Raw genomic sequence first — 12,265 nt, forward strand, 5'->3', positions numbered from 1 at the left:
AACGGGATTCCCGATCATCGCCTGTCTACCTTCGAAAACCCTTTCAAAACCCTGCAAAACCCTGCAAAACCCTTTCAAAACCCTGCAAAACCCTGAAAACCCCTGCAAAACCCTGCAAAACCCTGCAAAACAGGCACTAGCCTCCCCCACCAACGTGATCAATCAATGCTTGTGTTGCGCGCTGTGCCTCGCTTGCACACTTCCCACTGAATCAACGAGGGTTTCGGCTTGTCCGGCTTGTCCATCGAAGCTTATCTTTTCCTTACTCCGGTAGATATGAGGGATATGTTGATTGTTTCGACTGCTCTTGCTCGGTCGTGTTCCTGGTCAGCCCCTCTCGCATTCGCGCCGGGGTAGGTCCCCCGTCCTATGCCAATGACAATGATTCCTTAAAATACAAGGTAAGAATATCTCCAAGTCATTGAACTATGCTAAGTATCATCAAAGGATTTTGAAGTGCTCTTAATTCATGGGTCTGACGGTCCAGAACTTCCTTCGCAAGCCGGAGCAGTCAAGCTCCGGCTTGCGAAGGGACGGACAAAGGTACCTTATTAGCCCTTATTCTATGCCACTGATTAACAGAGGGTAGATGTACTGTTGTGACCCTCCACAAGGACCGCAAGTGTCGAGCGCAGTGCCCTGTCACTATGTTCCTCGGTTTGGCCTTTGCGGACCACGCTTTTGAGGACATAAACCCAAGGCAACTTGGTTATCTAAAGATTGATGAGCTTACTAGCCATTTGCCTCTCAAGATCAAGGACAGCATGCTCGAAGTTCCAGTTTGCCGTGTGTACTCGAAAGGTGCAATAAGCCCATCCAAAGCCATAACATACAATGTCCTTCGAAACCAAGCAAATCAGCTAGGCCAGCGTCTTGGCTATCAAGCGGTCCTTCGGCCATATAACTTTCGGCGCGGTACAGCCAACGCCATAGCTGGCGAAGTCACCGCCGAGGAGTACACAAAGTTGTTAAACCACACCACTAAGACATCTGCTGAATATTATGCCTCGGATGAAGTCCAAGTGGACTCGCAGAACCACTTCTTACAAGCAGCTCAAGAGATGGGGCGTCTACATAAACTGCGGGGCATGAATTTCTACAAACAATCGCACGCTCCAAGCTGCCTTCAACATTCGGAGAACCAGAAGATCATCAACGACCCAGAATACAAATGCCTGGAAGCGATTGAGTCAGAAGTCTTGGGTGAGATTTCTCAAAATGTGGCAAACAAGGAGTGTGTGGGGTCAGTGCTGCAGAAGCGTTTAGCAGGTGCTATAAGCAAACGCAAGAACTACTATAGGCGGGCTTACGAGAAAGCCTATCGGAAGTACAGATCAGATTTTTTTCAAGAAGTGGGACCAAGAGAAGTCCAACGCCAGATTCAAGCCATGGAGGGAAGTGAAAGAGACCTCTATTTCTGACAGCTTTTCCGATCTACACCACTCTAGCAGAGGTGTTGCTGCCGGATACTGCAAGAGAGCATATTGCAGAGGTATTCTTCCGCACTGAAACTGAGAGCAAGGGGCTTCCGGATACCAGAGTCCTTGAAGCACTCCAGGCTTTATCTGCTCCCGAACCATATGTTCTATATTATCCGGACGAGATACCCGTTGTTACAATATCAAGTGCGCCTTGCAGCTTGAGTGAGGGTTCAGGGGTGTGGGGAGCTTTCCGGAGTTGGAGTGAAGTTTTCAGTTGTGGAGTGAATTCTCAGAACTGGTCTCGCTAAAGAGAATTCACTCCACAACAACATAGCTGTATATAGATCGAGCCACTGCTCGAGTGCTCCTCTTCTCTTTCCTTTCTTCTCTAGATTGAGTTTAATTCATAATACCCAACTGGCGCCCTATGCCTTGGTGAACCGTGACATAAAACTCAATCTCTCTTATACCTCTTTTCCTGCTCTTTGAGCTGAACCCTCTTCTGAAATCGAAATCGAAATCCACTCTTTGGAAACCCCAGAACCAGAAACCTTATCCTGAAGTCGATTCCAGGACGATCTCGAGGCAACCCCTCAAAGTTGGCTTTCGACAGTCAGCTCGACACACACACACCACCTTTGCAAGTCAGACCTTTTACAACGCTCCCTCAACAAGGGTATAACTGTGAGAGAAGTGTGCTCCTCTCGAGTGTGTCATACTGACATTCGTTGCACTCAGTTTGCTATCAAACTCAAGAGCAAACTTAGAAATCTCCTCCTCAAACCTACAAGTCACCATACATATCTTGGCTTATCACACCAATAACAGAAGCAATACTACTCAACGATTGCTGCAAACCCTTCTACTACATCTGTTTATGCTACATACATCACGGCATATCATTTGGACACTCATTGAACAAGTTATTAAGAAAATCTCCTCCTTAAGGGGGTGGGCCAATACTACCACATGGCATATCTCTACCAACTAGAGGCCTAGGAACATGAACGATAGCTCTAGAAGCTTCTACAACCCTCTATGATTCATTACACGTCATCGCTCCTTAGTTACCCACAAGATTGGTTAAGTTATGACATAATTTGTCTATAGGTACTCTGACCTTGGACCTCCTTTTCACTTCCTATAGGCTAGGAACCCAAGAGATGGTTCTATGGGATTCTCTTACGTTCACTACATGATTAGCAAGCTAGTTGTGGGTTGCACTTGATTTCTAATACATTTACCAAGCCTGGTTAGTCATGGAAAGTCATGGAAAATGAGAGAACTACACTCCTTTGGCATAAATAGGATTGCCCTTTCCTTAAGAAAGGGCAAGCAGGCAATACAGTAAATCGACTAGCACATACTTCTACGTCTTTTCCAAGCTTCCAAGCATTGATCTTGTTATTCTCTGTTTTTGAAAAGTCAGTGAGGTGCTAACCTCTGACTTACCCCTGAGTTCTCAGACTCAACATTTGTTGCAACTTGTCTAAACCACTTCACCACATCATACACCTGATTGCTGCGTTGTGGAATAGTCTAAGCTACAACCCTTTGGCTCTGTTTCCTAAGACAGTGTGTTGTCTTAGTAAATTCATCCCTTCCTTGGGTGGCTAGATTCTCATATCTGGTGCACCCACCATTACAAGATTCTCATATCTGGTGCACCCACCATTACACGTAGGTGGCATACTGCCCCGTAAACCATATGCCTATTAGCCCCTAATCCTAGGTGATACTGCTCTAGAATCCAGGCCTTTAGGGCTTCTGTTTGAGCTGTAGAAAGCACCCTATTCTGACCCCCATTTTGGGTAGTTCTGGTGGTTCTAGTGGTTCTTGTGCGGCTGATTTTTGACCGTATAGTCGACCTTGGGATCTTAAAAATCCGACTTGCAACAGCTACAGATTCAGAGGGATTTGCTGCAAGCCATTCACAGGCATCTGATAGAGAAGTCCCTTCCATTAAATGAATTACATTTAATTACTATATAAATTACTATGGGGGGGAATGCCGAAGGTTTTGTTTGGTAAGGAGTAGCGGTGAACGTATGCAAGTTGAGGTGGCACAAACCGCTTCCCCCCCGATTAGTACTCGGGCAACACTGGCAGCTTCCCAACCTCAACGGCGACATCTACACAGCCAATTCCTATAAAAATTATATATAGGAATGTAAAAAATCACCAAAAAATAATGACCAGGCTGGGGTTCGATCCCAGGACCTTTTCGGGACATATTGAAATGTTAACGAAACGTGATAACCAACTACACCACCCGGCCTATTTGATTGAACTCTAGAGGAGTATTATTTCATATGTATCAGGCTATTGTGGATGTGAAAAAACAAAATTATAAAGTTGTGGGTCACGGGAATATCAGGGGATTTTAGCGTGGCGGCGGTGTGGTAGCCAATCAGATTTGTGGGTGGAGCTTAATTCTAACCTTCCTCAACAGAGGCCGTATATTTCTAGAATCTTCTATCGCTATATAATATCTCTAAATAAGTAATTTTGCTAACGCCAATAAATGCAAAAAGCTGTTATCCTTATCCAAGACATCCTACCTACAATATGATATCCTCCAACTTCATCTCTGGGCTCGCAGCAATCGCCTCAATAATCCTGCAAAGCTTGTCCGACATGTCTGTAGCCTTGTATTGTGGTAGAACTCGAGAGTTACCACAGATTTGGACCTCCAGTCTATCCGGATGTGGCCCAGTGAATACCCAGACCTCATTCAATGATTTAAAGCGAGCAAATCTGGAAAACTCGACATCAAGAAGATCATCATCACTCTCACCCCCGTTTCTAACGCCGACGGATTTGCGTAATGGGAGCTTGTAACTGAACTCGATATTCTGATGCTGCACAATAAAATTCAACGGCGCCTCAGCAGGCCAATCTGTGCTGTGCTCAAAGATCTCGCGAAGCTCAACATGTTCATGCGGTAGGGCGCGAATGTATTGATTTTGTACGTGGTTCATAAGATCCCGGACCGTCCACACAGCACGGGATTTAGGGAAGGTGATTCGCAGAGGGATAAAATTGAGACGGCATCCTAACATCGATTCCATGTTATCCATGGCTAGATTTCAGCCGTTGGTCGTGTGTCCGAAGACTAGATCTCGTTGACGAAGGTGGTGGGAGAGGAAGAAGGCACTTGCTGATTTGACTAATGTGGCCATGGCTACCCCTGCTGGTAGTTGGGGAGGCAGAGAGATTCCTTTGACCGTCCATAGGGACTCATCTGATTGCTCTGCTGCTGCTGGTTCTGCATTTGGTGGGAATGAGACCGCCATCTCCGCGCAGTCAAGATACTCGCGCCAAAACTGGAAATCGGGATGCTTTTCTTTTTGTACTTGTGCGCGCGGTAGTACGAGTATTGAGCAAAGTCCGTAGTCGGCGGCAGAGGTGTTTGGTTAAAGATGGAGGCGAAGTCGCTGAACAGCCGGGGGATAGAAATTCCATCCCACTGGACGTGCGAAGTATGAAGCGTGAGAACGACATGCTGCTGCCATGGACGAGATACAAGAGTGAACCTAAACGGCAAGATAACTCCCAAACCGTCTAGCTTGGGCGAATCTGTTCTATCCCACAATGATTCGCTAAAGTCCAAGGGATCTTCATCCTGAGAACGGGAGAATTCAAGGATTTCGGCGGTAAAGTTTCCGAGTATCATCTGAAGAGGACGCCGCTCATGCTACACGAAGCAGGTGCGGAGGATGCTATACCGATCGAGGGTTTGACGCGCGGCGCGAATGCGACCAATGTCTAGGGAACTGTCCTTAATGGTCCAATTGTACGAATGGAAAGTTTCTCGCTGTATAAACAAGTCCTGAGCCTGCATTGCTGCCGATGTCTGCGATAGAGTGGATCTGTGGCGATACACAACACACACCAGCCCATTCCGTAAAGCCATACGCTTGGAACAAGTGGGTGCGCTCCGCCCATAGGGAGATTTGGGCCTTCTTCAACGGCTCTCCTGCCACCAGGATGCAACGTAAGCCGGGGACTGCGTCGGGGTGGATTGTTCCTAATACAGTCGGTGTGACGAAAGCCCAATTAATCCCCATTGCTTCGATGGTATCTCCCAGACGACTCACACGGTCCGAATCGGATGGAATACACACAGTGCCGCCTGCAGCGAGCGTATACCAAATTTCGATTAGAGAAACCCCAAAGCTAAACGAGGCAAATTGGTGCACTCGACTGCTAGAGTCGAGGTGCAAAGCACGTCAGTGGGATGCCACGCTTGTCAGTGCTGCGTGGTCAACCAGGCACCCCTTAGGCTTCTAGTACTGCCCGATGTGAAGAAACAGTAGGAAGGGGCTGTTGCATCTATCGGCCATCCGCCGAGCGGTACATTCTCAGGTAGCTCAGGCACGGTCGATTCTGAAACTGCCAGTGTGGGAGTGATAACTTCATTCAGTGGAGTCTGATTTCCGGGCGAGGCTAGTCCTATGGGAGGAGCATTCAGTTGCTTCGCAATCAACCTCAATCGACTCAGCGGTTGTGCTGCATCCAACGGCACAAAGGCTGCGCCGGCTTTATTAATGGCGAGCATGGCCACAATTGCCCATAATGTTTTGTTAAAACATACAGGAATAAACATGCCTGGCCGCACTCCCAGCGTCTGCAGATGACTGGCCAGCCGAGACGAAATTGCGTCCAGTTCGGTGTAAGTGAGTGTGCCATCGCCTGCCAGCAGAGCGAGGTGGCTGGGTTCGGCCACGGAAATTTTGTGGATGATTTGGTGGGTTGTTGGAACGAATGGCTGAATTAGTGTCTGGCTATTCCAACCTTTGACTATTTGTTCTGGGCTACGCTGGTGATTACCAATCGGCTTCTTCCAGAAATGATACTAGGTGACTGTTGTTTTGTACACAAGAAAACATTCATTCTGGTCAATATCGAGAACCAAAGTTATATCACAGATCTGTAAAAATGAGTTTTTCATTCGGTCATTCTTCTTCACAAGGCTCATATTGGGAAGCGAGAGATGGAGGCATACCTCTTCGCCTTGTTCTCCTTTAGGAAGACCGTTCAACCGCATTTTTCTCACCATGTTGAAGTACAATCCCCGTATTAAATATGGGTAATGGCGCTCGTCCATATTATAGACAGACCACCCCTCAGCCTTGAACAGTTCATTAACTGTTTTAGTCTGACTTCGCGAGGTCGCTAATAATCTCATATGTTGCTTCTTCACGCTCCCGGCTGACGAAGAGAATATATTGTGTACGCCAATCTGCACCGTATCTACCTCAGCAAATTCCCAGAGGAGAAGAGCCCAGACAGTGGCCAAAAAGTACAGGAGGTCTTTCTGTTCTAGGCTGCTTGTCTGGTTCTCACAGGCGGAGCAAGAACATGACCTGAGAATTCCTGCTTTTCTCAGGGTGCAGGAAGACAACTTTGTAACTCCCCATCTCTTTTTCGGTGCGTCTTCCGATGAGTTGCCATCGTTGCGGATGGGAAAGAGGCATTTTTCGGCCAGGAGGATAACCCCTCCCTCATGCGATTGGATTGTCATTTTGTGTTTGCGTTACGTAGCTCGAAAGTAGGCGTTCGATTTCAATTCAAGGTTTCTTTTTGTATATGATAACACTTTCCTACAAAATAACGATATATTAACAAACTGCTAAAAGGTGGGAGAAGGAAGAGCTTGGTCATTTAAAAGAAGAAGCTCCCTCCCCCCTATTATCTCTTATGTGAACAAGAGACAGTAGCACACCTTATCCCACTAAATTTCTAATACATGCCGACGATGGTGCCAAGATAGTGACGACTTCAGCAGAGAAGATGCAATAAATGAGGCCCGTAAACAATACAGATGGTTCGGAAGCCGACGCCTTGCGAGCCAACTGAGTGATAGGTAGGGGGTTCGTTGATAGCGGCGGAGAAGGTTTATCCGTTCCATGCTTAAATTCCGTGGCAATGGGCATATATCAAGGGATTGCCGGCTCTCGGATATATACGAGCGCTCCGATTAGACAAATAAGGCCCGAGAAGTCTAAATAAAGAGCCCATCAACTGTGAACCTTCTATACGGGAAGACTAGTAGGCCCCATAATGCTAGTCTATGTCAGCCCTAGCTAAAGTGATCCCTAGCTCAAAGTCAGCCCTAGCCAAAGGATCAGCAATAGGCTTGACGAAACCAGTAACTGACGAAGTTCTCATAAAACCACTGAGAGACTTAAGATCCTACGAAAACAGTAGCAGACGAAGACCATATCAAAACGGTAATAGACGATGAAGCCTCAAAAACAGTAATAGACGAAGGCCACGACGACCCCACAAAAACAGTAACGACGGCGGCCCTAATTAGGCTAGAGATCCTTCAAATCTAATCAATACAGCAGAGCCAATTACTACGGAGTATATGACATAGATAGGCCGGGGGCGTGACATTGCCGCCGCCATCGTCGTGATCGGCAAGGAACACGAGTTGGACACCGGTGAGCCAGGGTGGGATAACCACCTATTTTGGTAGGGCGTCCCATACGTGGTTATTGGCAACAACGATTGGTGAGTAGGTTAGGAGGATTCGTGCACAGATGCAGATTGAAATGAAATTGAAGGCAATGAGGTTCCTCCTTTGTTTTGTATTCCGAGTAACTGGCTTGTTAGAAGGCCCTAATGTGATCATCACAGTATTGGCTAGTTAGGAGTCTTGATATTATTTATATTTGCTATAAACAATTAAGCGGCAATAAGTTATACTAAATGCTCTAGCAGACTGGTATGCGTAGTCCTTCCTTAGCCTTGCGAGCCGCATGAATAGGCAACCTGTCTATTTTCCAAAACTCCGTAAATGATAACAGGAGAACCGGGCTGGTGGTACCAGGCCATACATATGAGTACACAAATTCCACCCATAGGTCTTACCGATATACATGCATCTATACCTTCTCGTCCACCCACCCCAGGGCCTCCCCAACCTTAACTCTCTGGCCATTCCTGACTCCCCAATTCCAACCTCCCTTTCTCCACTGCCCCTCTCCATCCCACCCATCTTTCTCCCCCATCTCGCCCTCTGGCGCCTCAAAAACTAGTACAACCGTACTCCCCAACCTAAACCCACCCATCTCCTCTCCCCTCCCTAACGCGCGCCCATGTAGTACGCGACTGGAAGCCCCGTACGTAGCCTCCGCATATCCATTAGGCGATTTGTCCGCCGCTTTATCCGATAGCAGGGAGTTAGTGCGGAGTTCGGCGTCGAAGTTGATGACGATACTACCGACGTTCGTGGCGCCAACGGGTGTCATGCTGAAGAATCCATGGCGCCAGCGACCAAGAAGGGCGACGCGCTCATTGAGTGTGAACAACCCCGGGAGCGTGCGCTGGAGATATGGCGAGACGGAGTAGAGCTCTCCCGCGAAATGGCGGCGCTTCTCAGCTACCCATGCGGTGGGGGAGTGGAATCTGTGATAATCTCCCGGCGCGAGGTAGATGACGCAGTAGTAGAGAGCGGTGCGGCGAGGGGGGTTGTACCACGGGACAGCGAGGGAGTCGGAGACTTCTTCTTCGGAGGGGGCGAGGGAGGGTGTCGATGCGTCGGTTGGTGGGGGGTGCGGGCTTGATGGGGAGCCAGAGAGGAGGCCGGGGAGGGTGTAGCGGATGCCGTTTAGGATAGCGAATTCCTCGTCACGCTTGACGAGGGCCTCGGATTCGACGTGGTGATGGGGGTGCGCAGGGGTCTCGCGGGCGAAGAGGTGGGAGGGCGAGGATAGGTTGGGGGCTGAGGATGGGTGCGAGGTCCCGAGGAGGGCGTCAAGGGAGTAGGTCATGCCCTTCACTTGCTCCACTTCACCGCCATCGATAAGACCGAAAGAGAGGACGCGGCCATCGGCGGGTGAGAGAAGGGCGAAGGGGTTGGGGTCTAGGGGCCGTACGCCGGGGCGGAGGGTGCGTGAGAAGAAGGCCGCGAGGTTGGGATAGGCGTGTAGGTCGGGTTCGGAAACTTCGGAGAGGCTGGAACGGTTAGCTGGGTTTGAAAAAGGCACTGAGAGGCCATAGGGAGGAACATACTTAACGCCGAAGATCCAGGAGTATAGTTTAAAGCCGGGTACGCGGAGATAGTAGGGAATGACGAGCTCGTTGAAGCGGCCCCAGAGGCGTGACATCGCTTTAAGGGGGAGAGTCGACATGACTTGGACTTGCCTGTGCCAGACGTTAGCAGCTGTTGGATAAGCCATCGAGGGAGACTACAGGATTTGCGTACCAAGGACCAGTAGGCCGTATCCTCTTCCTCCTGTATAGTTTCTCGCCTTCCTCCTCCTCACGCCTCGCCTTCTTCTGCCGCTCATTAACCTTGTACAGCTGGGCGAGACCAAGGAACCCAATCCCCAGTGCTGCAGGTATGGGATACCATCTAATTTTCGTATTCCTCAATGCCCTCCCCAACCTCCTGTGGAAGGGTTCGCCCTGCTCCTGTTTCCTCCTTCCCCCCTTGCCTGTCGAAAACGGTCGCTTCCCAGCCTGGTGGCCGCGACGCCCGTTATGCCCATTATGATCCATCTGCACGAACCTGTTCAATTGATGCTGGTATCTAAATTGGGGGCGTTGATGTGATGTTCTCAGGAGACATGTCGACGGCGACGGCAGCGCCCTGAGTGTACGTGGGGCGCGCATCGTTGGGGTTGTATAAATTAATTTTAAATTTGACGCCCGCGGTTATGCCATTGGGGCTTGTGAAGAGGGCCAGAGGAAGCTATGACGATTTTGTCGATGTCGGAGCCGCGCGACTCGCTTGCTGGAGGATGCGGCCGATGGGAAGGCTACGTGGAACCAAACGTAGGGAAGGCGGTACCTGGATGAATAAATTCGATCCAATGCATTTTGGAATATCATGAGCGCCCCTGCGTCACATATTTAGGATCGACTCTTCCGAAAAGCTCCAGCGCCAGCGAGGCCCGAGGGGACTTCTCAGAACAATCTGTTGTCTCCCATGAGAACTATAGCTTCGACCTACGCTTTATCATCCGCTTCATAATCAACATGGCGACCACGATAGCTGCCAACAATGACGCGCCACCGTCGCAAACCTTTACTCTTCATATCATCTCGCCGTCGTTGGGCTCCCATGGCCCATTCTCTTTCCCAAACCTGCCGATCGCTACAACTGTCCAGCAACTGAAGGCCAAGATCCGTGAGAGGGTCCAGACGAAGCCGCATGATGACCACCAGAGGCTCATCCATAGAGGCCGCCAATTGACGGAAGTAGAAACTATGGGAGATATATTTGGGAAAGAAACAGTATGCATAACCTTAACCTTAAAATATATCTCCGTGCTAACTTGTCCATAGCTGAGCAACGAAGATTCGCAATCGTTACATTTAGTCCTACGTCCACCGCCACAAGACCCTCCGCCTTACATGCCGACTCCCCAACCACGCACAGCTCAACAGAACAGTCAAATACAATCACAGCCAGCGCCTTTCCGGGCTGAAAACCCTCCATTCTTGTTTCAACAACCCCAGCAGACGTTTCCTGCCATGCGCGCACCTGCCCCAGGTGGCCCAACCGAAACTGCAGCTCACCAGCCTGCACCGGCCAGTCCTCCAACGGTCTACATACTCTCCACGCCTAGTGGGCCCCAAGCCCTTCTACTCAGCAATCCCTCCTTTTACTACACTTCGCCCTCGACTGCTACTACTGCCCTGCCACACACCCACCCCGCTCATACCCCTCATCATCACCCTGGACAACAACCAATCTACCAGCCTCAGCACTTCCAGCCTCAGCACTACCAGCCTCAGAACTTCCAGTCTCAACCCCGACCTCACCCTCAAGCCCGCCGCCAAGCTCAACTACAAGCTCAGCACCATGCAGCGCAACCAGAACCCGTTATGATGGGCCACCAGGGCAACCCCGCCGCTGCAGGCGCCCTCGTCGCCCAGCTCGCACCGCACATATGGCTCGTCGTTCGCTTAATCGGCTTTGTCTGGTTCTTCACCTCCGGCAACACCAGCTGGTGGCGCTGGTGCATGATCACAGGCCTCAGCATGGTCTTCTTCTTCATCAACACGGGCCTCATCGACTGGGCCCCTATCCGCCGCCACCTCGAGAACCTGATCCCTCTCGCCATTCCCGGAGTTAACCCCGAGGGCGCGGCGGCCGGTGGAGCTGCAGCAGCTGGGGCCGGGGTGGGTACTGAGGGTAGGGCTGGGGAACTGGATCCACAGCGCGTTGCGCAGCGGTTGATAGAGCAGCGGCAGCGTCAGAATGCGGGGTGGTTCATGTCGCAGGTGCGGAGGGTAGAGCACGCGACGCTGCTGTTTTTGGCGAGCCTGTGGCCTGGGGTTGGAGAGCGGCATGTTGCAGCAAGGGAAGAGGAGGATCAAGCGCGGAGACGGAGGGAGGAGGCTGCTGAAGCGGAGAGAGTGGCTGCAGAGACAGCTGCGCAGGAGGCTGCGCAGGCGGTGGCTGGCGAGGGGGCGGAGGAGGAAGATGGCGGCCGGGACGCTGAGCAATCGGATATGGCGACGAGTGAGGGACGGAGCACAGCGGAGGAGCTGCTGAAAGCCCAGGGTGAGGCAAGTGGTGAAGGGATTACCTTGAGGGAATTACCGGAGTCCCAACCTGAGGGAAGTGGCTAAGGGATTACAGCGAGGGAGCTATCGGAGAACCAGGCCGGTGGAGGTGGCGAAGGAGGTGTCTCTGGGCAACATTCTAGGTTGGCGAGGGATTGGTAGGAGGGTCCGCTTTTATATAACTTTGGGTTTATATTGTACGAATGACATGAGCGGCGTCAAGAGCGTATTGTTTAACACGAACGCGCTGGGAACAGGGCATGCAGATGCATTAGGGCCGCTACAGCAGAATAGAAATTCATATTTTTCGTCAG

General features: G+C 50.4%; 6 protein-coding genes and 1 non-coding gene across 7 annotated transcripts; 2 read left to right on the forward strand and 5 right to left on the reverse strand.

Moving 5' to 3' along the window:
- Positions 1 to 107: 107 nt before the first annotated feature.
- On the forward strand, positions 108 to 2,300 carry VC83_05189 (uncharacterized protein). The gene is made up of 3 exons (XM_024468814.1): positions 108 to 401; positions 448 to 543; positions 590 to 2,300. Exons 2-3 carry the CDS (start codon positions 470 to 472, stop codon positions 1,419 to 1,421), a joined length of 906 nt encoding a protein of 301 aa, XP_024323184.1. The 5' UTR covers positions 108 to 401; positions 448 to 469; the 3' UTR covers positions 1,422 to 2,300.
- A 1,312-nt stretch (positions 2,301 to 3,612) lies between these two features.
- VC83_05190 lies at positions 3,613 to 3,699 on the reverse strand (the record flags this gene model as incomplete). Its single annotated transcript has 1 exon — positions 3,613 to 3,699. It is a non-coding gene; the product is annotated as a tRNA-Val (tRNA).
- Positions 3,700 to 3,982: 283 nt separating this feature from the next.
- On the reverse strand, positions 3,983 to 4,501 carry VC83_05191 (uncharacterized protein; the record flags this gene model as incomplete). The annotated part of the gene is made up of 1 exon (XM_024468815.1): positions 3,983 to 4,501. One exon carries the CDS (start codon positions 4,499 to 4,501, stop codon positions 3,983 to 3,985), a length of 519 nt encoding a protein of 172 aa, XP_024323329.1.
- A 104-nt stretch (positions 4,502 to 4,605) lies between these two features.
- On the reverse strand, positions 4,606 to 5,097 carry VC83_05192 (uncharacterized protein; the record flags this gene model as incomplete). Its single annotated transcript, XM_024468816.1, has 1 exon — positions 4,606 to 5,097. One exon carries the CDS (start codon positions 5,095 to 5,097, stop codon positions 4,606 to 4,608), a length of 492 nt encoding a protein of 163 aa, XP_024323330.1.
- A 1,182-nt stretch (positions 5,098 to 6,279) lies between these two features.
- VC83_05193 (uncharacterized protein) lies at positions 6,280 to 6,948 on the reverse strand (the record flags this gene model as incomplete). Its single annotated transcript, XM_024468817.1, has 1 exon — positions 6,280 to 6,948. One exon carries the CDS (start codon positions 6,946 to 6,948, stop codon positions 6,280 to 6,282), a length of 669 nt encoding a protein of 222 aa, XP_024323331.1.
- Positions 6,949 to 8,317: 1,369 nt separating this feature from the next.
- On the reverse strand, positions 8,318 to 10,049 carry PSD1 (phosphatidylserine decarboxylase 1; the record flags this gene model as incomplete). Its single annotated transcript, XM_024468818.1, has 3 exons — positions 8,318 to 9,389; positions 9,447 to 9,578; positions 9,640 to 10,049. 3 exons carry the CDS (start codon positions 10,047 to 10,049, stop codon positions 8,318 to 8,320), a joined length of 1,614 nt encoding a protein of 537 aa, XP_024323332.1.
- A 366-nt stretch (positions 10,050 to 10,415) lies between these two features.
- On the forward strand, positions 10,416 to 12,017 carry VC83_05195 (uncharacterized protein; the record flags this gene model as incomplete). Its single annotated transcript, XM_024468819.1, has 2 exons — positions 10,416 to 10,673; positions 10,725 to 12,017. 2 exons carry the CDS (start codon positions 10,416 to 10,418, stop codon positions 12,015 to 12,017), a joined length of 1,551 nt encoding a protein of 516 aa, XP_024323333.1.
- Between the last annotated feature and the right edge of the window lie 248 nt (positions 12,018 to 12,265).

The sequence above is a fragment of the Pseudogymnoascus destructans genome, assembly GCF_001641265.1.
Source record: "Pseudogymnoascus destructans isolate 20631-21 unplaced genomic scaffold scaffold_13, whole genome shotgun sequence".
In the NCBI taxonomy this organism is placed as follows: Eukaryota; Fungi; Ascomycota; class Leotiomycetes; order Thelebolales; family Thelebolaceae; genus Pseudogymnoascus; species Pseudogymnoascus destructans.

Coding starts and splice junctions, on each gene's coding strand:
- VC83_05189 (XM_024468814.1), top strand. CDS start 470: ATGGGTCTGACGGTCCAGAACTTCCTTCGCAAGCCGGAGCAGTCAAGC. Junction 544..589: donor TTGCGAAGGGACGGACAAAG/GTACCTTATTAG, acceptor AACAGAGGGTAG/ATGTACTGTTGTGACCCTCC.